This window comes from Chiloscyllium plagiosum, chromosome 21 (assembly GCF_004010195.1).
Source record: "Chiloscyllium plagiosum isolate BGI_BamShark_2017 chromosome 21, ASM401019v2, whole genome shotgun sequence".
Lineage (NCBI taxonomy): Eukaryota > Metazoa > Chordata > Chondrichthyes > Orectolobiformes > Hemiscylliidae > Chiloscyllium > Chiloscyllium plagiosum.
Genome location: NC_057730.1, coordinates 33953479 through 33980568, shown reverse-complemented (window position 1 = coordinate 33980568; position 27090 = coordinate 33953479). Strand labels below are relative to the sequence as shown.

Sequence of the window (27090 nt, the reverse complement as noted above, 5' to 3'; positions counted from 1 at the left end):
AAAAAGCCATCTTGTAAGCATTCCATGAATTCCCTTTCTTTGGATCCACTGGCAACTTTATTTACCCAGTCCACCTGCATATTGAAGTCTCCCATATCACTGTGACCTTGCCTTTCTGACATGCCTTCTCTATTTCCCGGTACATGTTGCGCTCCTGGTCCTGACCACTGTTAGGAGGTCTGTACATAACTCCCATTATGGTTTTTTTGCCTTTGTGGTTCCTCAATTCCACCCACACAGACTCCATATCATCCGACGCTATGTCATTCAGCACCATAGATTTAATTTTGTTCTTAACTAACAAGGCAACCCTGCCCCCTCTGCTCATCTCCCTGTCTTTTCGACAAGTTGAAAATCCTTGGATGTTTAACTGCCAGTCCTGACCCCCCCGTAACCACGTCTCTGTGATGCCTACCACATCATAATCATTCACAATGATCTGGGCCATTAGTTCATCTGCTTTGTTATGAATGCTATGAGCATTCAGGTAAAGTGCCTTAATGCTAACTCTCTTATCATTAGAGATGTTGGAAGTCATAAGATGTCCTAAGTTAACCTTCCTTTTTGCTGCATTCCCAGTCTGCCTCAAGTTTAAATCCGCCTGCACATATGCCATCCTGCTTATCTTTCCATTTAACTCCATACTCCCTGTTGCTTTCACTTTCCCTTCCCCCCAACTCAGAAGTTTGAAGTCCTACTGACCACCCTATTTATCCTCTTCGCTAGAACATTGATACCTGATCGGTTCAGGTGGAGACCGTCCCAACGGTACAGATCCCCTCGGTTCCAAAACTGATGCCAGTGCCCCATGAAGTGGGATCCCTCTTTCCCACACCAATCCCTTAGCCACGTGTTTATTTCCCTAATTTTCTTATCCCTATGCCAATTGGCACGTGTCTCGGGCAGTAATCTGGAGATTATGACCCTTGAGGACCTGTACTTCAATTTCCTTCCTCGAGCTCGATAATCCCCAAACAGGTCCTCCGCCCTAGCTTTGCCTATGTTGTTAGTCCCAACATGGACCACAACAACTCGATCCTCCTCCTCCCGCTCCAATATCCTTTCAAGCCGGTCGGAGATGTACCGCACCCTGGCACCGGGCAGGCAACACACCATGCGAGACTCCCGATCGGGCTTGCAAAGGATACTATCTGTCCCCCTAATTATAGAATCCCCTATAACAACTACTTGTCTTTTTGCTCCCCCCTCTTGTATGGTCTTCTGCACCATGGTGCCGTGGTCAGCTGGCTCATCCTGTCCAGAGCCCTTTTCCTCATCCGTACAGGGAGCAAGAATCTCATACCTGTTGGTCAAGGTCAAGGTCAATGGCTGCCTAACAAACAGTTTCCGCCAATTTCTCAACAACAAACCAAACAAGCAAACAACACACCCAGAAACTCTAGCCACATTACCATACATAGACATCTCTGAAATGACTTCCAGAATACTCTGACCCCTTGGCATCACAGTAGCCCAAAAACCTACCAACACACTAAAACAGCGGCTGATGGACCTGAAGAACCAGCAGAATGAATGCCGTTTACAAAATACCATGCAAGGACAGTAACAAACACCACACTAGACAGACAGGAAGAAAACTAGCCACCAGGGTATATGAACACCAACTAGCCGCCAAAAGACATGATCCACTATCACTACTACCCTTACATACAGATGAAGGAAACCACTTCAACTGGGACGACACATCCATCCTAGGACAGGCCAAACGGAGATATGCATGGGAATTCCTAGAGGCCTGGCATTTCAACTGGAACTCCATCAATAAATACATTGATTTAGACCCCATCTATCAATCTCTGAGAAAACAGAACCGGAAATGATATTACCCACCTTAACAGGCCATGACACACAAACAGAAATTAGGACAGAACACCAGTGCTTCACTGACGATGTTACCTAATATAGTGATGAAACATCTGAAAACAAACCTTCCAGCTCAGCGAGCAAACTTACAACCTGAACCTCAACCTGAACTACAAATTTAAAAAAATCGCAAAGTATGCTTCATGTTCCTAAAGGAGATGCAATTGCAATTTTCTGTCAGAAATATGGATAATTTAATGTCGGAGCAGATTGCCACACCTCGTACAACCTGACTCATTATATTTATCGTAAATAATGTACGAGTGTCTGATAAGATGCATTAGAAGAGGAGTTCTTTGCCAGCTGAAATGCAGGGGCAAGACATGATGTGAAGACACTATGAAAAGAAAGGCCACAACGAAGGGGACACATAAAACATATAAGTTGCAGAAGCTAACTTAGACCAAATAGTTACAAAGATGAGGTAAAACGTAGTCTGTGAGCTTTGAAATGAGTCGGAGAGATAATTTTGTGAAGTTTACAGTAGTCTTCTAGTGGGCGGCACGGTGGCACAGTGGTTAGCACTGCTGCCTCACAGCGCCTGAGACCCAGGTTCAATTCCCGCCTCAGGCGACTGACTGTGTGGAGTTTGCACGTTCTCCCAGTGTCTGCGTGGGTTTCCTCCGGGTGCTCCGGTTTCCTCCCACAGTCCAAAAATGTGCAGGTCAGGTGAATTGGCCATGCTAAATTGCCCGTAGTGTTAGGTAAGGGGTAACTGTCGGGGTATGGGTGGGTTGCGCTTCAGCGGGTCGGTGTGGACTTGTTGGGCCGAAGGGCCTGTTTCCACACTGTAATCTAATCTAATCTAATCATTCTCATCTGCTACACACTTCACATAGGTCACAAAAATCAAACCAGGCATTTCTTATCCAATCTCCTTTCAGAATATACTAAGAACCTAACTTTTAAAAAAGTCTTTTGTCAGATCTGTAATCCAACTCCAACTTCTCTTCAATGTTCTCAGTAAATTATATTTCTGCTTTGAAAGAAGACACGCCCCAGTTAGAATCCCTCCTTTTTCCATGGGAGTCAGAAGACAACCCCCCACCCCCTTAGTACTTGAATTTATCTTCAGCTTCCAAAGCAAACAAAGCTAGTCTATCCTGTAATACTGGAAAAGTCAGTTTCTGAACATCAGGGTTAGAATGCCATGTCGTGGAAACTGGAGCAAGGCAGAACATGTTGACGCATAACTCTGAGAAGCAACAAAGGAGACTACTGCCAATTCCAGCAAACAGCATATGTTCAGCTTGGTTAGGAATTTAAAAATATGTCATTATAAACTAACTGGGTAAATTCTCCTCAACTCCAACCATACCATGGAACCTTTACTCAGTTGATAGAAAGAAAATGAAAATTCAACAATAGGGCAGTTTAAGATAAGAAATTCACCACTTCTGTATTTCTTTAAACAGTGCTATCAGCCTCACATTCAAACTCACCCCTTAATAGTTTAAAATTATTCTCCTAGCTGTCAAAATCAGATCTCCTGGAACCAACAACTCAAGATAAATCTATTTTACTCAGCACTAGAACAGAATCTTTGAACTGAAATCTGCTTCAGCTCAGTTGCCTAGACTCAAGTGTACATCAACCAAATTTTTGTAATTTCTGCTGAAATAAAACATTTCTGGAATATTCCTATTTAAATAATCTCCTTTAGTATGCAGTCAATGATAGGTATGAAGTGGTGAGGCTAGGGACAAGAAATGGGTCTGGCATCAGAAGAGGTGGGGTCACTATCTCAAAGAAATGGTCACAAGAATGCCATTACAATTGTTTCATGACTGGTTGTTTTATTACACTGGTGTCATTTCATTTCCAGAATGATGACACCAGTGTAATAAAGGAGACAATCCTATGTGTGCTCTGCATTTTTAACCAGACCAATCAGTCACCTCTACATGTAGCATGTATGCTAATTTAATTTACTTCCCATCCCCAAGCAAATGCTCAGTTAAAGCTTGAGTAGCTTTCAACCTACATTAGGCAAAGAACCAGGGTAATCAATTTTGAAAAATCAAAACCAGGCCACATTGAAAAGCCTTGGGAACGCTTTTGACTGATCATTATGACTGACACACTGGGAGACAAATAGCAGGAACCTGTGGGAGGGGCAACTGATGGGGGAAGGTCATGTGAAGACTCCCATAGAATTTGTGCAGCCACAGTAAACAACCCGACAAAAACTGCTTTTTCATTTATCCGACAATTTCTAACTGGAGGCTTGTGACCAGAGGTGCTGGCTCCACTGCTTTTTGTCATTTATATAAATGACTTGGTTGTGAACATAGGAGGTAAAGCTAGTAAGTTTGCAGATGACAACAAAATTGGAGGTGTAATGGACAGCGAAGGTTAACTCAGAGTACAACAGGATCTTGATCAAATAGGCTACTGGGCCGAGGAGTGGCAGATGGAGTTTAATTAAGATAAATGTGAGGTGCTGCATTTTGAAAAGATAAATCAGGACAGGACTTGTACACTTAATGGTATGGTCTTGGGGAGTGTTGCTGAACAAAGAGACCTTGGAGTAGAGGTTCATAGTTCCTTGAAAGTGGAGTTCCAGGTACAGAGGAAACTTGATTAACCGAATACCAATTATCCAAAAATCGGATTATCCGAAGGAGATCTCGAGGTCCCGACAGAAACACTGCATCAAAGAAGTGGTTCCAGCAGTGATCGCGTCTTTTGTTTACAGTGATTAAACAGGCATTGTTGCCAAATCACTGACCTCCCGCCCTCTCTCGCCCCACACTTTCCCTACAGTTCTTCAGAGGGGTATACCCTAACCACCACCACCCCCAGGAATAATCTCTCCAACATTGTTCTGTACAGGGCAAATGTGGAACCTTGCCAAAAATTTGCAGAAAAAATAGTGTGTATTGCGGTGGCTGTGTGCGCGGATGCTATTTGGAGACTTACCCCACGAAGGCAGCGGCAGCAGCAGCAGTCTTGTTGGTGTGCAGTCCGGACACCCCAGAGAGGGGCCAAGGGGTGGATGGTTGGCAGTTGGTGGGGCTGTGTTGGGGCAGGGGCTCGCATGCTTTGTGTTGGTAGGCGGGGGATGGGTTTGGACAGGGTTGGGAGCAGTAATCGATTATTCGAACGAAATAGTGCCAGCCCATCACATTCGGATAATCGAGTTTGCACTGTAGATAGGATAGTGAGGAAGGCATTTAGAATGAGTATAGGAATTCAAAGGTCATGTTGCGACTGTACAGGACATTGGTTAGGCCACCTTTGGAATAGTGTGCGCAATTCTGGTCTACCTCCTGTAGGAAGGATGTTGTGAAAATTGAATGGGTTCAGAAAAGATTCATAAGGATATTGCCAGGCTTGGGGCTTTTTTGTGCTATAGGAAGAAGTTGAACAGGCTGGGGCTGTTTTCCCTGAGCTTCGGCGGCTGAGGGGTGACCTTATAGAGGTTTATAAAATCATGAGGGGCACAGATAGGGTAAATAGACACGGCCTTTTTTCTGGGTTGGCGGAATCCAGAACTAGAGGGCATAAGTTTAGGGTGAGGGAGAAAGATTTAAAAGGGACCCAAGCAATTTTTTCACACAAAGGATGATGTGTGCATGGAATAAACCGCCAGAGTAAGTAGAGGAGTCTGGTAAAAATACAACATTTAAAAAGACCTCTGATGGATACGTGAATACGAAGGGTTTAGAGGGATATGGGCCAAATGCTGGCACATGGGACAAGATTAATTTAGGATATCTGGTCTGCATGGACGAGTTGGACCAAAAAGTCTGTTTCTGTGCTTCACATCTCTATGACATTGTGAGTAGCAAATATCGTAGATTAGATTGAACGAAGTGCAGGTAAATCACTGCTTCACCTGAGAAGTGATTCTGGGACCTTGGACAGTGAGGAGGGAGCAGGTAAAAAGGTAAGTGGTGCACCTTCTATAATTGCATGGGAAATTGCTGTGGAGGGATGCACGGAGTGGAGGAGTGGACCAGGGTGTCCCAGAGGGAGTGGTCACCGCAGAATGCTAATGACAGAGAGGAACGGAATGTGTGTCTGGTGGCAGCATCCCACTTGAGATGACGAAAACAGTATCTTATACTTTTTGTATGGAGGTTGGTGGGATGGACAGTGAAGACTAGGGGATCCTGTCTTTATTGTGGGAATCCTGTTTTGTACGCATTGCCTACCAGCGCAGCCAATCGATTTTCAACCATTTACATTTGATTATCACCCTATCCAGCATTTCTCTCATTGGCAGCTTATCAGCAATTTCTGTTTGCCTTTTCTTTTTCCTCTTTCTCTCAGTGCACTATCTCCATTCCCTATTCACATTCTTTTCCACCAGACACCTTTATTTTTGTTTCAGATTTCCTGCATTTGTTTTTATTTTAGTACAAAATAATTCAGACCATAAATTGGTCATTACTTTGCTACAAATAGTTGGGCTACTCATTATATATGCAAAGCCCTTTGACAAACTGAAGTTTGTCAGTTTCGTAGAGGACTAATCTGCTTTTCTCTTTGGATTGTTGGGTTGGAACAGGAATAGGGACTATTTAACATGTGTTTGAATCCATACCCAGTCATTACACAAATGTTAAATATTGCAATTTGTGAATACTAACAGCGATAGGAAACAAAGAAACTGATTGTGACTGATATGGCATTAATGTTGTACATGCAACACTCAACTGTCTTGACAAGATAACATGCACAGTCACAGAGAAACCATGCGGACGTGGGACTTGAAAATCTAACTGCACTGCAGGATCAACCTTTAGAAGATGTGCACCGGATTCAAATGATAAAATTAATCGTAACAATTCAATAATTGGATTAACCTCACGTTTCATGTGAGAGATCAGTCAGTACTATTATGCACCATATACTTGTGAGGTGTTATGTCTATGAATAGTTTACCAACAACTGCACGCACCAGATTTGGGCTAGAGGCTAAAAAAAAACTAACAGGGTATCACACTGCAATGGGTTCTTAGGTCATTTTAATTAACGCTATAGTAAGAGAAATCCATTTCTACATGAAAAAGGGAAGAAAAGTCTAAGATTGAAATTTAACCACCAATTTAAGAAAAATCACAGAACAACCTCTATGTAGAATAAGAGAACATGTAGGAAAGGGCAAACCGTTGTTAAATTAACTGAAGGTAGCTTCCTAAAGCGGACCTTCAAATAAAGGTATCAAAAAATGAGGAGAAAAGGCAAGGAATTAGAATGAAAAAGGTTAGAGCTGCAAATGACGTATAGATATGGCAGAGCAGGTTTGATTAGTCAAATATTTTCTTCATGTTACTACGATCACAGCAAAGTATATTAATGCACAAGTATATAAATCAAAGTAAACAAAATATTAAATGCGACACACACAATAAATCCAGGAAGGCAGAACCACAGCACTAGGGAACGGCATCCAAAGAAATTGCAGTAAATTTTGATTCAGAACAACAGAATTTTGCATCATGCCTGCATTAGTTTACAGAAAGAGACATATATTCTATTTCATTGCCTAGCCCAATTTTCATAGCCAGATTGTATCATGATATCTGCTTCCAACAGTCTCTCACAAGGCAATCTCAGTAAAAATCTTAAACTTTCCCTCCATTTATTTTTGTGATAAACAACTCCGGGATCAATTCTTTTTTCTTTATATTATTCAAACCAGTTCAAATTTTCAATAACTTTCTCACCTACCATCAGAGATTAACAATTAACAATGAGGCTCACTGCTGGAACAATCAAAATCTAATTCCAAAGTAATCCAATCAGATCTCAGCCAGGCAATTGGAGTATTAGAAAATAAAACTTTGATGGGTCAGATAGCATTTTAATCTGTAATGATTCTATTTTGAAGCAGTGTCAGATTTTACTTTGTTGTATCTTGTCACTATTAGTTGAAGCCACCTTCACTCACTGGAGATGACAACCAAAAGTGATGACGCATATAAAAAAAACAGAAAAAGGAAATTTAACTCCAAACCTGTTCTGTATGTTGCATTAGCTTTACATATTTTTGTTGTTGCTGTGGGAGAGGATACATTCATTTGATCTTTTGCTGTCGATAGTTTTTCACATTTTATGATCGACAGAAGTTTCCAGATTTCCCTTAATTGCTTTGTTTCCAGTACAACTCTCTACGAGTGGCATTTTCTTACCTGTGTTCATCAGTTTCTTGCAGCTCAGTCACACTAGCAGTAGTAGGAAGAGCAGCAGCTGCTGGGCCAGACTCAAGGCCCAACCCTGATGGCTGCTGCTCATTGATATGAACTGCCTCAACAGGAGGGGGAGGTGGCTGCACAGTTGGGCATGTGTGCTTCCTGATCAGAGTGCCAGCTCTGCGAGGATTCAATTGAGGTTCAATAACCTTTACACCCAAGCTACAGAAAAAAGAGAGAGTCAACACAGACCATGCACATTACAGCTAACAAAGTATTCCTAAGACAGGTACAGACAAGGGAAGCATGCACACCACAACCAAACTTGAACTTACAGATACAAGATAGTCATGATCCAAAGTTTCAAGTTAATTCATGCAGTTCAGACTGGATATTTTAACTTGAGCATGACGACTTCAAACACAGCACAGATGCAAGCAGATGGACAGAATTGTTAAAAGTTTAAATAAGCAACATTTACAGGTGGCTCACTTGAGGAGCTTTCCAGCAGAATGGCGTCAACAAGGCAAAAAAGAGAAACTAAAAACTCAACTATTTCTCATTAAATAATGAAATATGTATGTCTCTCTAGGAGCATTTGCATGTTGGCTGCACATCACTTCCAAGGCAAATGCTCAAGCTTGCTGTTTTTCAGTGGAGCATGCACTATACTCTTAAGCACACTGCATTTACCCTTAGCCATATAGAGGAGTGGCATTTTGCAAATCATTTCAAAGTGGGGAATAGCTCAAATTATTATACCTTGATACCTTCCTCATGCTGCAGTAGGGGAGGTTTTATTTTCAGGGAAAGGGGTGTAAAGAGGACAGTTACTGACTATCAGCATCAAAACAATTGCAACGAATCATTTGTCAATGAAATTCAGAGCCGAGCACAGCTCACCATTTTGAAACAAATCTCAAGTTTTATTCGTATGCATTCAATAGCACCTTCATGACTACCTTGTACAAACAAAGTACAGTGATTGTACTCAAGGTTTTCCCACACCTGTTGCAACTTGAAGAGAATACCTTGTCCATAGCAGTACTCAGTATCAATAAAGTATGCCGATGGGAACCAACTTAATAAAAGGTTGTATACACCGCCAAAGTCGTGCAATCAGCACACAGGTTCCACCATGGCAAGCTGAAATTGCCAAGGTAAAATTGAGGACTGCAGATTCTGGAGATCAGAGCCAAAAGGTGTGGCGCTGGAAAAGCACAGCAGGTCAGGCAGCATCCGAGGAGCAGAAGAGTTGATGTTTTGGGTATAAACCCTTCATCAGGAAAGGCTTCCTGATGAAGGGCTTATGGCTGAAACGTCAACTGTCCTGCTCTTTGGATGCTGCCTGACCTGCTGTGCTTTTCCAGTGCCACACGTCTTGAAGTTGCCAAGGCACTTGTAACACATGGAATAATATTTAAATGAATCAAAGATGCCTATTTTATTGCATGCAAATTGTAAACAACACAAAAAAATACACATTTTTCTTCCCAATCTTTAATTTCATCATTTGATAATTTCCTATAAAATAGAACAATGTATTTTCTACACATCATAGGAAGACAAATATATTCAAAGAAGAATGAAGTAAAACTTCCTCTAGTACATCATTTTGCCATTTACTTACATAAGGTGAATAGAGACTTTGAATGAAACAGTTAAAATTTAAGCAATGACAAATAAACATAGGAAGGAGATAAAACTATCACGGCACACAATGAGTAAGATCTTCCTGCTTCTGTACAACCTCTATAGATTCTGTTATGTAAATACAGCAAGTTGAATATATGAAAATAATTGAAAAGCATATAGGGACATATCACGACAACACAAACAGAAACAATAATAGCTCACATAACCCCTCTTTCACCATTTGATAAGATCATGGTTAATCTTCCATTTCAACTCCACTTTCTCATTCAACTGTCACAGCCTTTTTATTCTTGGATTCTCTTAGATATCAAAAATCTAGTGATCTGAATTTGAATATATTTAATGAGTATCCACAGACTCAGGTTTGAAATTCTGATAATTTACAGTCCTTTGAATAAAAGAAAATTCCCATCTTAGATCTTGCAGCAGAGTCTCAGGAGAAGTAGGTGACCATTTGGAACCAAGGTCTCCACCTGGGGAAATAACCTCTTCACACCCCCTCTGCCAAGCCACATATTAGTAAGATCCCCCAACAATATATAGCACCATCATATCTAATTCCTCCTTCTAATCTCATCGCTAAAAGAATTTAATAAACCTTCTTGCATTCTCTCTCAGGATTTTTAAAATTCTTCCTTTACACACTACATCCCAAGACTATACACACTATGCCAGGTCCTGTAAACTTTAGGAAGACCTCCTTACTCTTATACTTCAACCCCCTTGCAATGAAGATGAACATAGATTTGTTTTCCTAACTGCTTGACATATCTGCATGTTAACTTCTTGTGTTGTGTGAAAGAATATTAGGAGTGGGTCAGAAGGTGAAGTTGAAACTCGCAATCAGCCATTATCATGCTGAATTGCACAGCAGACGTGACGGGCCATATATTTTATTCCTGCTCCTATTTCTTGTGTTGTGGTGTCTTGGATACACCTTTCCCATAGACTCCAACCACTACCCCTGGTTCACTCATTAAACCACCAATATCCCTTCATGATTTTGTGTTCTCAAATCCCTTCCACTTAATATTATATCATTAGCAAAATTGGAAACATTACACTTAGCTTCTTCATCCAGGTCATTAATATGGATAGTAAATAGCTGAATCACAAACACTTAATTACTGCAAAAAAAATCTACGTAGTTCCTTCATGAAAGCCTTTTGAAAACTAAATATACCAAAACCACTGCTTTGCTTTTATCCACCCTAGTAGTTACATCCTCAAAAAGTTAACAATTTGTGAAAACATTATCCTTTCAGAAATCTCTGATGACTAGGCTGAATCACATTATGAATTTCTAAATGCCCTGCTACCACTTCCTTAACGGATCCCAGCATTTTCCTGACAAGCTGACTGACCTGTAGTTTACCTGTGCTCTCTCTAACCTTTCTTGAGTAGAGGGGTTATATTTCTAACCTTCCAATCCATTGGAACTGTTCCAGAAAAAGGAATGATAGAAAATTATAACCGCCTTGAGTAGAATTCCAGGATGTAAGCCATCAGGAGCAGATTTGTAAGCTTTCAGTCCCATTAATTTCTATAGTGTTTTTCTTTATTAATAAAGAAGTTCCCCACTTTCAATAGGTCCTTGTTTCCCCTTTAGAAAAGGCAGATAGAAGATAATGTTCAATATCTCTGCCATTTCCTCATCACATGATAATCTCTCCCGTTTGTCTGTAAAGTACCAATGTTTAGTACCATCACATTCTTTTTTACATATTAAGAAAAGTTTTTACAATTTGTTTTAGAATTTCTCACTAATTTACACTCATTCCATTTACTTTCTATATTAATTTTTCATCAGCCTTTCAAGTGTTCCAAAACTCACCCAAATCTGTCTTATTGCGATTCTTGGCAATATATTATAAGCCTCTTCTTTTAACCAAGTACAATCCATTACCTCTTTAATTAGCCAGGGGTGAATCATACTTTTCATAGTTTGTTATTTCACAATGCAAAGTATACTGAAAATCATGAAAAACATCTTTAAATGATCATCAATGTCAATCTACAATTTACAATTTAATACATTAGGCTGTTTGACCCTTCTAACCTATAATTGGATTTATTTAAGTTCAACATTCTGTTTTCAGACTTCATTCAAACTCAATGTGAAATTCTATTATAATATTAATACTCTTCGCCAGATAATCTTCCACAATGTGATTGCTATGAACCCTGCCTCATTATACAAGACAAGATCTGGTACATTATTCTAGGAAATTCCTGAATGCATCCCATGAACTCATCCTACAGTATACTCCACTCAATTTGATTTGGCAACACTATGCGATAAATAAATATACCCCTCTCATCCCATCCCCATGATTAGTATATTGCTTTCACTTCAGCCTTCACTTATTTCTTGATTAAGACCCTGTAAGTTTTGCTATTGTTAAAACACCCATAAACTACTCAATCATGAGGCTGAAGCCTTCATATATGTGAACATACCTGTCTTTTTTAACCATATCTTCAACTGTGGCCACACTTACAGGCCTCTTCCTCTCCAGTGTGCTACTATCATAGTCATTTCCAAACAAGGGCAGATTATTAAGGTGATTGGCAGGGGTCATTGGCGCAAACATGCCTGACACATTGAAATCCAAGTCTGTTAAAAACAACAATAAAAGATCAATGATTCTCATCAAAAATCAGAATACTGCAAATGCTGAAAATCTGAAATAAAAACAGAAAATGCTGGAAAAATCTCAGCAGACCAGGCAGAAACCATACATAGAGAGAAGCAGAGCCAACACTTCAAGTATGAAAACTATTAAAATGAGTTTACATGGATGTTTTTATTTCAGTAGAACTCTCCTGCAAAAGGATTTGAAACACAGCAGAACAGTCTCAAATCAGTTCAAAAATATTACGTTCCAATTCTGGAAATACTGCCTCAAGACCTTTTTCAATCATGCTTTCAAACGAATAAATAGGTTTCAACGTGAACTGAAACAAAAGGGCTTTCTTTTCAGAAATGAAAGAAATCAGCTAGGCCACTGGTTCTTAGCAGGCATTCCTCCAACTCAACCAGCTGAAAACAAGAACCTTCTTCAAGCCAGTCACCCAGCAGGGTTCTATAGCAAAGCAAGCAGTTATCATTAATCATTTGATTTACAGGAAGCCATGCTTAAGAACAAACCTCAAAAGTCCACAGTGAACTTTCAATTATGTAGTTTCTTATTAAAGAAACCACTCCAACTGTTTCCAAAGAACATGAAATAAACATTTTCCATAATCCTTCAATAAATAAATCACCAAGCAATATTAAATTTCAAGTTTCTTTAAACAAAAGTAAGAACATATTGTTGGGGGGGGGGCAACGTATTAATAAGGATAAAAGATTGGTTAGCACACAGGAAGTAGGGATAGTTGGATCCTTTTCACTCTGACAAGCTGCAAGTCATGGAAAGTCAAAGGGATCAGTATTATGGCCTCAACTATTTCCAATTTTAATCAATGACTTGAATGAAGAGACTGAATGTATGGTAGCTGAATTTGCCAATGACAGCGAGATAGGTGGGAAAGTAAGTTATCAAAAAAGGTAGACGTTTGCAAAGAGGTAAGGCAGGTTAAGGAAGTGGGTAAATATTTGGCAGTTGGAGCATAACATTGAAAAATATGATTTTGACCACTTTAGAAGGAATCGGAAAGCAGAATACTAGTTAAATGGAGATTGCAGAACTGAGTGATAGACGCAAGTGGATGTTCTCATACTTTAACCACAATTATTTTAATGCAGCTTTTAGTGAGGCAAATAGAATGTTGGCATTTACTACAAAGGAAATATACTATTAAAAGTGAAGAGGTTTCTGCATTTATCTGGGACCTCTATAATGAAACCACATCAGAAGTGTTATGATTCCAGCTCATGTTTCTATTGGACAAGTCAGATCCTAATCCGAAATCTGGATTGATAGATTATGTTATTGCTTTCTTTGGTTTAGCAAGGGGGTTGCTCACCTAAACATAATAAACAGAAGCTCATTAAGCAAAAGAAGAGAAGAAAAACTAAAATAAAGCAAACTATTTCCATATAACAAATTTCAAATGTTGAACCACATGTCAAAACACATTCCCATTGATCCCAACAGTACTCGTACCAGAAAGAATTCTCTCCTATCATATCTGTAGGGTTTAATTGAACTGTGGCTTCAATTTTTCCCATCTAGAGAATCTAATAACCTCTTCTTTCTCAGCTTCAAATAACCCTTTATGGGTTTTGACCTATTTCTTCACTGTTCTAAACAATGTTTCTTCGAATAGAGCAACTGTTGTACCTCTGCAAAACTTCCAAACTGAAACTATAGGGCTTTCTTCAAGGTATAGGTGCCTCCCCCAAGCCAAAAGAAAAACTTAATTCCAGAATATTATGTTTGAAGTCTACTGCACAACTGTTTACTTTGTTCAGTCATAACCCTCATCAAATGAAACAAAAACCCAATATTCTCCAAGAAACCCAATCCTTAAATCAGTATTTCATAAGAAATCACCTGACAACAGATGTACCTAGAAGTTAGTCATTAAACGCCATCAGATACACAGACCAAACACAATGCCACTGTTTCACAATCCAAACCCTAAGGTAAATGATGTTGAAATATATATCAATCAGATACCTGACATCCTTAGATTACTGTGCACAGTTTGATGTCCTTATTTGAACCAGATATAATTATACTTGAAGCAGTTCAGAGAAGGTTCAATCGACTCATTCTTGGGATAGAGGGCCTAAGATACGCAGAAAGGTTGAGCAGATCGGATCTACACTCATCGGAATTTAGAAGAATACGATGTGATCTTATTGAAACATACAATATCATGGGTGTACTTTACAGGATGGTTACTGGAAAAATGTTTCTTCAGGAGAAGACTAGAACTAGAGGCCACTTTTCAAGAAGATATCTCCCTTTTAGGATGGAGATGAGAAATTTTTGTTCATTCGTACATGGGATTCTCTTCCTACAAGGACGTGAAGGCTGTGGCATTATACTGATTCAAGCCAAAGTCCAACAGATTTTTGATAGACAAACAAGTAGACGATTATAAGGGGCAAACATAAAAGTGAAGCTGGGACTTCAGTCAGATAAGCCATGATCGTAATGCATGATGGAACCAGTTTGAAGGGCCTAATGGCCTCCTTCTGCTTCCAAATCCTATACTTCTATAAACTAATGAATCAGTGAAAAAATGGTGGAATTACCTTTGCTGATAACTATATTGGCAAACAAATTAGTACGAAAACACAACATTAAGTACCTACCTTCTGGGAAGAACCAGTCCGCATGTTGAATTATCGGCTCAATGATTGTAACTACATGAACTGAGGTAGCTGCTGCCATGTCTGCAAGTGCTCTTGGAAGGACAAAAACAGATGCAATTTATAAATGTTCAAATTTGTACAATTTGTTCATGGTGGACATTGCAAAATTGTCAATTACATGAAAAGTGAACTGCAGCTTTTAAGACATGCATCATTCCTCAGAGGGCACAGAAATAAATAAAATGAGATTTAGTAATCTTATCTAAATTTGTACTACAACCAGTTTATTTTTAAAATAAATTCAGAATTGCTCCTCCAGTCATTAAAATATCAACACAGCATGCTCAGCTGGACTATTAGCCCAATTGGAACAGAGACTCTACGCTGTCAACACAGAAGGACCAACATGACTAAAACAGCTTCAATAAAGCAAATGATCAGAAGCCAAAGAGCTGCTCCTACATGAGTAACGAGGGCTGTGATCACGTGTCTGATTTGCAGTCACGTGTATATAGGCATACATGGGTTTTCACATCCCACCAATTACACAAGCTAGACTTGCCACTGTGCTCATTCTCCCAAACACTTAAATTTGGAAAACTATAGAAGCGTGTGAAAATACTCCATTGATATAAAATCCGTGTAGAATACGTCAGTACAGGTAAAAGGGGCTGGGGAAGACTGCCAATATGTAAGTGTGAAAAAAATGGAATTAAATCCCTATTTGCCCTTGAGAAGCTTATTGTGACAGTCTTTGCGAACTGCTTCATGTAGTACAGAATTTTGACCAAGTGACAGAGAAGGAATACTGAAACAATGAAATAACTTCAAGTCAGAATGATGCGAGTTGGATAGAACTTTCAATGATCATTTCCTAGGGCTAAGATGATTGATCGCTAACATGTGTCATATCTGACTTGTTCTTCTCAGAGGTAGAGGTTGCTGCTTTAACAAATACATTTGAAGGAGACATAGTGGGTTGCTGCAGAGCATCTTGCAAATGATGCACTGTGACAGTAGTGTGTATCAGTGGTGGAGGAAATAAGGTTTAAGATGGCAGATGGGGGTTAATTTGCTCTGGATGGTTTAGCGCTTCAAGTACCATTGGAACTGCATTAATCCCGAAAAGAGATGATTTCATCATACTCTTGAACTGCACCTTATAGACATTTTATGGGATTTAGGGATGAGTTACCTGTTGCAAAATTCCCAGCTTGTGCAATCATGCATTTGGTTTCTGGTCAATAGTAACCTCAGGAATGTTGATGGTGTGATTCAATGAAAGCAATTCAATTAAATGTCAAGGAAGAGATGGTTAGACTTTTTCCTGATAGGATTGGTCATTGCTTGGCAAATGCATGGTACAAATGTTTCTTACTACTTATGAACCTAAATCTGAATGTTGTACAAGTCTTGCTGCAGGCTGATGCAGTCTGCTTCAGAAGCTGAGCACTTATGAATGGAATTGAACACTGTACAAACATCAAAATGCATTTAGACTTGTAGCTTTGAGGGTAGGAGCTGTTAAGGTGAATGTGCCTCAGATATTGCCTTGCCTTGGTTGCCCTGCAACCATTTCCTAGGGCTAAGATGATTGACTGCTAACAATTATGTTGGGATAGGATTGACTAATCCAGCTAGCGGAGATTGCCTGATTTCCACCGATTTTAACTTTACTGAGACACCTTGCTGCTACATTCTCAATAGTGCTGTCTTGGAACCATCCTCTTCTCAACGCTGGAATTCAGTTCATTTTTCCAGGTTGTAAGAGGATCTGGGGCTGACCCTATCCTGGCATAGCCCAACTAAGTTTCAATGATCACCAATGAGTATGTTCCATTTGATGTTGATGACACCCTTACCGCTTGCCTGATTAATCAGAGTGCACTGAAGGAGCGGTATTTGCTAGATGGTATTAGTCCTGCTTTCTAAAAACATATTACCCTTGGCAATGTTCCACATCATTGTGTAAATGCCAAGTATTGTAGCTATTCCAGAACAGTTTGTCTGGCAGCATGATTAATTCTGGAAGGTAAATCTTTCAGACTATAACTGGGATGCTATCAGAGTCCTGAGTCTTTGCTACAATCAGTACCCTCAGCCATCTCTTGATTTCTCATTGAGTGAAAAAAATGGAGGCCTCAGGAGAAAGCTGAGTCATAGCAAGTCAGAGCATAAAATTGGCACTGTTGGCTGAAGATAGTTTGAAATGTTTCAGCTCTGTGTCTTCTGCACTGATAAGTTGGACTCAGCCATCACGGAGGTTATGGATACTCATATGACCACCTCCTCCCAACGGTATTTAATTGTCCACCACTATCCAATACCAAATATGGTTCAACTGAAGAGTTTTGATCCAACTGTTCGGTTGTGGGATCATTTTGCCCTGCCTTAATGCCAATTATTTTTCAGTGACCTTTATTATCAGCACAACTATCCAGATAGGATCGATAGGTTTTGTAACTTCTACAATCAAATACCCTCTCAGCTCTCACAGAAGGTTAGCTACTTGGTTAAGGCATCAGAAAGCAATCAGTGTCGGGGAAACAGTATGCCAGCAAGAAGACAGTGTGTTGAGGAGAGAATTTTGGTATATGGTAGAATGAAAAGCAAAATCGCATTTCATTGGAAAGCATAAAGTAATTGCAGCAAAAATAAATTTAAACACGTAATCCCTTCAATATGATTATTTACTGCATAGTATTCATTCACTATATGCTGTACTTTAAATTGTAAAAATTGATCATACATTCATGGTGTGGAGAGACAATATAGTTAAAGAACATATAGTTTAAGTCTAGAATGGAAGAAAGGGTATGTATTGAAATCAAATTTTAAAATAAAAACTATATACAATCCAGGATAACACTAAATAATCTAGTAACATAGTGAGATCAATTATTATATATGTTAAGCTTGGTTCCATCAATATACCAACTCAATTTTGCTACAGCTGGATTCCTGTTGTCCCCTATGCTTAACAGACTCTTTTTTTTCATTAACCCGCATAAAAACATTATTACAAAAAATATAGGTGGCTACTGCCTGACCATAATAAAAACAGCAAGCTCTTACCCTTCATTCTTAGCCCACAGTAGATTGGGCCCCAACACAATTGCAATGTTGCTAGGAGTCATTTTGTTGACATCACTGTGTTGCGCAAGCTTTGAGAGAAATTTTATAAGATACCTGTTAAGAGAAGACAACAATTTAGCTTCACCTCTGAAAACATCTCCATTTAATGTGAATCCTCAACTCGATAAACACTGATTTGTCACATGAAGGAACATAGGATCTGGAGCATAAGTAGGTCATTACATCCTTCATATCTACTCCATCATTCATTATGATCATGGCTGATTTCGTTGAAGTCCCAACTCGACTTTCCTGTTCACCAGACTGAAAAAGACACATGTATGTGAAGAAGAATGGAAGGTAAATAGTAGTAGGCAATTTGGTAGTTAACATAACAGACAGCTGTATCTGTGGCTATAGACATGATTCCTGGATAGTATATTACCTCTCAAGTAAAGGCCATGGATGTCTCAAAGTGGCTGCAGGATGTTCTTTTTGGGGGAAGGGTAAAGAGCCAGAGGTCATTACCAACACTAGCACCGACAGTGTAAGTAGGAGATGGAAGAGATCATGGAAAGAGTCCTTATGACACTAGGCAAGAGACTGAAAAACTGTACCTCCAAGGCTGTAATTTCAGGATTAATCAAGATTACAATGTATTGGTGAGAATGGCAATAAGGAGAATGGGTGAATGAACACATGGCTGAGACAATGGTGCATGGGAAGAGTTCAGATTTCTGGGACATTGAGATGGATTCATGGGCATGTAGAAGGAAAAAACATTACAGTTGAGCAGGATGGGAATGATATTCTCATAGGGTGATTTGCAACTTCTGTTGGGGATAGTTTAAAAACGCTTGTCACAACAATGTGAAACTAAGAGGGAATTCTGATAGAATTAAAATAAAGCTGGCTGTAGGAAGTGGAAAAGCTGTTGTTAAGTGAAGATTTAAAACAGCACAACTAAACCCCAGAACAAATCAGGAATCAAGAAAAAGTATTAAAAAGTTAGAATCAAAAGCACTGTATCTAAATGTATTCAGCATTTGCAAGATCGGTGTGAGACACTCTTGCAGAGCAACATGTTGAGGAACCAACTAGTGCACAGGCTATTTGAGGTTTAATTTTATGCAATGAGAAAGGGCTAATTAATAATCTTGTCATAAGACCTTGAGAACACTGACTACAATACGACAGATTTTTCCATTAAGTTTGAAAAAGATATAGTTCAATCTCAAAGCAGGGTCTCACATGAAAACAAGATCAATTATAAATTCATGGTGGCAGCTTGGAAAAAAATACATCAGTAGGTTCGAAAGTGAATAAGTAACAATGAATATTTAAAGAATTTATACTTAGTTTTCAAAAGCAACGTACATTCCTTTCATGGCAAAAATATCCAACAGGAAAAGGGAGTATTCCATTGTTAACAGGGAAGCGAAAGATAGCAGCGGATCAAAGGAGGCAGCTTACAGAACTGACAAAAAATTGTTGTAAAGCCTGATTGGGAAAATATTTTAAGAGGTCAGCAGGAGAGGACTAAGAAATTGATAGGAGAATAGAATATGGCTGTCCAAGTGTAATAACAAAAGCAGATTGCAAGAGCTTCTATTGCTATGTATAAAGGAAGAGATAAACAAATGATAAATGTGGGTCTAATATAGGCAAAGACAAGAGGATTTATAATGGGAATGAGATATGGTAGTGAAACTAAACAAGCACTTGTGTCTTATCTACACAAATGAAGACACAAGAAGTTGCCATGAAATAAGTAAGGTCCAAGTATCTCGACATTCTATGTAATGGAGAGAAATTAATAGTACAAGACTTGAGTACTGCTGAGAAAAAAAGTTTTTCAAAGCTTTTCATCTTACACATTTTTGGATAATTCCCATGAATACCAATAGAAGAGGAAGACCAACCCCATTCTCATCTAAGCATGTCAAATCAGTTGGATATCAGCAGAGGCTCAGCATTCACATCCTCTGGGTACCCACATCTGTCTCAACAGTAACCACACTTTCATATTACTGATCAAATCAATACACCATATCGCAAGAGATGTGACTGTCTCCTGACAACAAAATATCGAGTTAACATTGCCCCAGCCCTTGCATGTTGCAGAATGGGCAGCTTGGTCTCCAGATTTCTGAGTCAAAGCTGCTTGAGCTGCAAATGCTTATTGCAGATGTTTCCCAGATCACACCGGCATCCAATAGTGTTCACATGCTACATCCATGACAGATGCCAGTTTTAATGGGTTTTAATTAATTACTTAATTATATTATTTTCATTTATCATATGTTGACTAGTTTTATGTACAAACTAGTTTGCTGTTATATTCTATTGTGTTTGTTTTAAATTTTTTCTGCTTGTTCTTAAAAAATCTGACCAATCTTTTGACCTATGACTACATTCTGCGTATTTGTAGTGTTGCTCCATTTGATACTCTCTCTAACTTCCTCACTGAACCACCAATGATGTATCCTTTTCAAAGAATCTTTCCTGACTCTGCCATCACATTTCTGCTTTGCTTCCTTGTAACTAGCTTTCCAATTCAACTGTATTTGTAGACCCCAAACAATCTGAATTGAGGTTTAAAATCATTCTCTTAGACCCACAATCCTTTGCCTTAAAGTGAATGAAAAATTCTATCATGCTTTATGATCGCTGTCACCTACAGCTTCTTTTATATAAGGTTAGTGATTAACTTTTGTTTCATTGCTCACTAATAAGTCTAGAATAGTTTGCTCTCGATGTCTCTACAATACAGGTCTTTCTGCTATAATGTTAGCGCAAATTCGCTATAACATGGTTACATCACCAACACTAAGCGCCGTTTCTAAAGCACAATTTCTTTCATAATGCAGGGCTGCACAAGAATGCAACCATTGCAATATAGAACTACTGATATAGTGCCCTGGGGAAGTGCCCTAAATATATTCAATGAACCCATTTCCCAGGCTACCTTTGATTATTGGATTCAATCGATCAACATATAAACTCACTTATGATTTTGAGGTACCTTTCTTAGATGCCCTTGTTCTACAATGTAACTACTATAAAAACAAAATTACTTCCACAAGTAAACTTCTTCCTTTCCAATTTCTTATCTCTGCTCAAACTGGTTCACTATTTTTCCCTTTTGAGGCAAAGTCATTTGTCACCACTGTACTAATTACACCCTTTAGCAACAAAGTTACCCCACCGTCTTTTCCTAAGTTCCTACATTTCCTTATGATAGGTGTGATAAAGATAGCTAAAAAGATATTCTTAACTTCATAACTCTTCATGTTCTTCTTACTGCCTTGTAGAAGTTTACTCACCCAAAAAAGGAGTTGTGCAATGACAACTATATTTAAAAAAAATACAAACAGTGACCATTCTCAAGCAAAGCATCAACCAAAGTAGAACAAGGAAGTCAACTTAAGTTAAATTAAGTGCTGTCAAAAAAATGCCTAATGGATTGACAGAGGGGTTGTGCTCATAATTATTTCCATTGAAATTAATTGGGGAGAAGCAGGTCAGGGACACAATGTTATTCCCATAGAAACAAAAAACGAAAGGGCAAGTAGTCATCATGGCAAGGGTGAGCTCCAAATCATATACTGCCATCAGAATTAATGCCTCTAAGAACTTTAGTAATACTGCTACGTCAACCATCCACACTATTCCAGGGAAATAGACTTGAGAGACATGAGACAGGAATGAACAGTCTCAACACTGAAAAATGCCCAAAATGAGGCTGCCATAAACAGGGAAGAAGTCACAACCCTAAAACAGGACACTGTGCCCAACCAGTAATACTTGCTAAACAGGCACAAGGATGACACAGAACAGACCGCAAGGGATCTTTAATCAATCAGGATGCAATACGAAATGCATAGATACTAAAGCAGCCGAAAAGAAAACATGCTTCTGTTATGAGCCTAGATATTATAGTTATGGATAAGTCAGATCCTGGAGAGTAATCTCTGGCTTACCAAACAATAAGCTTTATTGATTCTGTTCATGTACCATGGTGGTCAGTCACTGATCTTAATATAAATACCAGAAAGAAAGATTCAACAGAATGGGCAGCTTGGTCTCCAGATTTCTGAGTCAAAGCTGCTTGAGCTGTAAATGCTTATTGCAGATGTTTCCCAGATCACACCGGCATCTAATAGAGTTCACATGCTACACCCGTGACAGATGCCAGTTTTAATGGGTTTTAATTAATTACTTAATTATATTATTTTCTTTTATCATTTGTTGACTAGTTTTATGTACAAGCTTTATGGACAGTTTATGACTGTACAGACTAGTTTTATGTACAAGTTTTATCAACAATGATATTACAGATACCCAAACCTCAGGTGACAGGTGGCCCATTACAACTTTAAAACACATTGTTCAGCTGGCACAACTGTAATCAGTTTCTTTTTGGCAAATTTCGCTCAATGTTATTTTCTTTCATTCATGTCTCTTCCCCATACCCTTGAACAAATCACTAATGTAACTTACTTATCCCTTAACATGTGATCCTTAAAGTCAGATTTTGAAAACCTTGTTAGGTATCTTCCTCTGTCAAGCCTTTTGTCTCTGGATCTTTTCTCTAAGCCATTCAGAATTTTTTTTAGACCTAGTTATTTTGGAAACTGCTAAACTAACAGCACATCTGCTGTTACAGACTTTTGCTCTCAATGAAATCTGCAGAATTGTCAGGCTTCTTCTGGATGTTTCTGACTGTGTGTGTGTTACTGGACTTCAACAGCAGTTTTTTAAATCCCCTCTCTTCTATCCTCTTTCCTAACACACTGAACTATTTACCCTAAAAGTTTTAAAGACTTAATTATCAGAGACAAACAAATCATGTACCTAGACATCCTAGTACCACTGTCAGAACATATTGAAAATGAACTAAAATCCATATTCTCCTTTTTCTTCATACACACTATATAGAAATAAACATTAAAGGATATATCATTCCTCCAGTTTAGAGATTCATCATTCCTCTATTTTAGAACCCAAGCTCCTACACAAGAATAATACATTAAGAACCTTCAACAAACCTCCAAATCAAAACTGCTACAAATTCATTCTTTTCCAATGATGTGGAGGACTGACTGGCTAATTTTACCATACTTCTCTCTGTCATTTATTTTAATGAACAATATTAGCTGGCCGTCAACTTAGCCTTTTCCATGGAACTACTTACACTTTCTTTTTTCATTTGAATGGGAGTGGCATTGTGGGGGAGCAATTCTCTTCCCCAATTCATTTCTATGAAAATAATTATGAGGATAAATCCTTCATCATTTTGTCACAGACTCCTATAGCATAGAAATGGACCCTTCAGTCCAACCAGTCCATGCCGAACGTAATCCCAAACTAAACTAGTCCCACTAGCTTGTGCCTGGCCCATATCCCTCAAAACCTTTCCTATTCATGTACTTATTCAAATGTCTTTTAAATGTTGTAAGTATACCCACATCCACCACTTCCTCAGGAAGTCCATTCCACACAAAGTACCTGCTGTGTAAAAAATGTGCCTGTTTTTAAAACATTTCTCTCCCATCACCTTCAAAACGTGTCCCCTAGTCTTGAAATCCCCCATCCTAGGGAAAAGACAATTATTATTAACTTTACCTATGTCCCTCATTAGATTTGATTCTAACAATGTTTATTTGAAATTAAGTTGAATACTGACTACGCAGTGTGTGGCTGAAGCCACTTGAAGGCCAGAGCAGATTGAGTAGCAGGTTCTCTTCGCTGCAAGACGTTCATCTATAAATTGGGATTTTGCACAATGACAGTTTCCATGTCTATCGACCAGTACATTTTTAGAGCTAAATTCCACAACTTTTTATGGAAGAATTTTAAAGAAAACATGAATTTCTGGAATGCTTCGTGACCTCAAGAATATCCCAAAGCTAGTTACAGCTAATGAAGCATAGTTACTATTGTAATTTAACAAACTTACAACCTCTAGTTTGCTAGTCCATTACCATACTTTTGTAACTGCATTGTATGAAAAGATCTGATGTCAGAATTTTAACAACAAAAATAGAACTGTCTGGCTGTGGAAAACAGAACTTAAAAAAAATTAGAAGAATGTTTTCTTTCATTCTTGATTAATACCAGCATTCAAGTCTCATTTGTGCCACATCACTTCCATAGGATATATCTGAAGATTGAGGACACGTACCTGAAGTTGGAGTTGTTTGACTTTGGCATTTTGCTACAAGTTAGCCAGAGGGCTTGTAACTTCTTGTCCATGTCTGGTACGCTGCGATAGAATTGAACTAAAAATTAATTAGTAGGCATTGGGAAATTGCCAGTTCAACTTATGCATATTTGATTTACTTAAACGTAACATTGTATGAAACACAAGTATAATATGGTGCAATGTAATGCACTTAATCCCGACCTTGCAGCCTGGACCCATTCATCATAAAGCTGGTATGTCATTAAAGGTTCTGGTAGCTCTCTCAGATATGATTTCAAGGCACCTAAAGGCAAAGAAACAACAAGTTGACATAAGGAGGTATTCTCCAGACACATCAGAATTTGGCAATGATTTATTATGTGAGCTAGAATCTTTTCAATACACACAAGCATACCATAACAAGTATAGAAAAATGTGGTTCAGGACACGAGTAGGGACATTAATCACTGTTACTTCAATGCTGGTCTCTTATCAAAGCTTGTTAACTTATCCAAGAATATGATTCGACTGGCACCAGTTGCCTTTCAGTATTTCTTTCTTCATGGTGGTAATCTAGTGAAGACTGACAGTACACTGTTCAGCCATCTCCATCCGTGAGAGAATTTCTTTCTGAAACGCATTTCAATGTTGCAATCTACTGGTATAGTTGCCTTCCCAATCGACAGCTGTGGTCATCGCCTCGAAAACAGTCACTCTAATTTGTTTGCTCTTCCACAAATTATTTCTCTCCACCATCTCATTTCTGCTCTAACTCCAAGAGACTCATTCTGTAGAAAATTAAAACCCACTTATTTAAACACTGAGGTTAAGCACTTCATTCCATTCGAAAAATACTAGAGTCCATTGCAGCAAATTTCAAATGTGCCCACCATTAACATCACAGGAGGCCACTAAAATCAGACACTTGACTGGATCAGCCACATAAACACTGTGGCAATAAAAATTAGTCATAAGCAGGATATTCTCTGACAAGGAATTGACATCTTGTTTCCCCAAAAACCATTACATTATCTACAAGGCACAGGCCAGAAATAGTAGCGACAGAGTTTCTTCCTCATTTGCCTGAGTGGGTGCAGGTCCAACAACATTTAAGAAGCTCAATACCATCCATGGGAAGAACATTATATTGACTGGAACAATATCCATAGTATTTAAGATTCATTCCCTCCATAAATGGTACAGCAACGGTAGGTGTGCACCATCTACAAAATGTAATGCAATAACTCACGAAGATTGCTTTCAACATCACTTCCAAACCAATGAACTTTACCATGTAGAACTATCACGTGCCTTGGAATCTGCTTCCAAATGACACACTATCCCGACTTGAAAACACATTGCTGCTCAAAGATGCCCCGGGACAAAACCCTGAAATGCCTTAAGGAATTACATTGAGAACGCATGCCACAAGTACTCCAGTGGTTTCAGTTAACAATTCACCATCACATTCTCAAAGGCTTTTAAGTGGGGGCTTTGCCAGTGATACCCAATCCACGAACACATTTTTAAAAGTGTTTAAATTCTAGTAAAATTATAAACAACCTGATTGAAATCCAAAATGCTTTGGCTTTCATCCAAAAAAATTACCTGCAACAGCATGTTGATCAGAATAGAATTCGTCCAGCTGTGAGGCAGAGCAGTCCAATGCAGCTTTTAGCTTTTTCAATTTAGACGCTCCTGCAGCAATTCGGAACAGCCCCTGTATTACAACAGGAACACAACCATTACACATGATGAAGGAGAGAGAAAATATGAAGTAGTTTAAAAGGAATGCGTATAAGTCAAAACAGGCCAGATGCAATATGTTGAGAGAAAGTGAAAAAGAAAATAAGACCAACCAGGAGAGAACAAGAAAATAAGGAAGCTGTAAGACTTCTTCCAGCATATGAATAATTAGTAGCAGTATGAGGAATGGTAGGTTGTATTAGTGACAAAGATAGCGAAATACACTTGGAGGAACACAGCATGGCTATCATTCATTACTTTCTATTGGCATTTACTAAGGGGCAGGACACTGATAAAATATTTGTAAACTAAAATTACTTCAGACCCTGATGTTCACAAATGATTATTTTTCACATGAGGATAATACTCCATTCCTAAAGTACAAAACCATAAGGCGTCATAGTCAAGTCTGATGTTTTTTTCTCCTATATGTGGATCCTATATGTCTGTCATCGTTGGGATACTGAGGCTGGATGCAGTGTTACAATAAACTATCTTGACTAAGGCCATCCAAACCCCCAGAGATCTGAACCCCCAAAATGTTGTATCCAAGTACCCTAATCATTTACATTCCAAGCTATATTCCAGAACCTTAATATACATTATATTTTATGCACAGATTTGCATTCAAACAGCAGCAGTTGGAGTGTACATCCAGCATCCAGAGCTGAATGAACAACAACTCAATGAAAAAAAAAATCGGCTGGTCGATAGCATCAGATTATTGAAATTGTTACCTCTACCTTCACATTTTATTCAACATTCAGTGTAAAAGTCTGCATTGTAAATTTAATCAGCTCCTTGAACAGGTCCCAGGGTAAAACTTAACTAGGACTTGAAATAAAATCAAGCATATAGAGTTGCTAACGTATCTCTGGCAGTTTCTTGTTTCTTTCATAGGCAGGAAAATGTAGTGGATCAGCCATGATTAATTAAAAAAAAAGGTGAGGTGACGGAACTGGCACTTTGCTTAAAATGGAAATGAGTATTGATTAGTTATGCATGTAAATGAATGTTTTAATCAAAGACCTCACCTCCTCTTTCATCCCTGTTTCCAACAGCATCATTACACATGCCTCAATAGGAAGTGCTATCTCACGACCACTACGCTTGAGATGTTCATCTAA

General features: G+C 38.8%; 1 protein-coding gene across 1 annotated transcript in view; it reads right to left on the bottom strand.

Moving 5' to 3' along the window:
* The window catches only part of LOC122560445 (rho GTPase-activating protein 17-like), a 50786-nt gene that overhangs the window by 17111 nt on the left and 6585 nt on the right, over positions 1 to 27090 (bottom strand). The window contains exons 2-10 of the mRNA XM_043711077.1: positions 26998 to 27086; positions 25826 to 25937; positions 24440 to 24521; positions 24218 to 24298; positions 18031 to 18144; positions 14956 to 15047; positions 12144 to 12300; positions 8790 to 8807; positions 8028 to 8249 (exon numbers count right to left, since the gene is read on the bottom strand). Of these exons, the coding sequence (XP_043567012.1) occupies positions 8028 to 8249; positions 8790 to 8807; positions 12144 to 12300; positions 14956 to 15047; positions 18031 to 18144; positions 24218 to 24298; positions 24440 to 24521; positions 25826 to 25937; positions 26998 to 27086 (967 nt within the window). The remainder of the gene's footprint in view (positions 1 to 8027; positions 8250 to 8789; positions 8808 to 12143; positions 12301 to 14955; positions 15048 to 18030; positions 18145 to 24217; positions 24299 to 24439; positions 24522 to 25825; positions 25938 to 26997; positions 27087 to 27090) is intronic.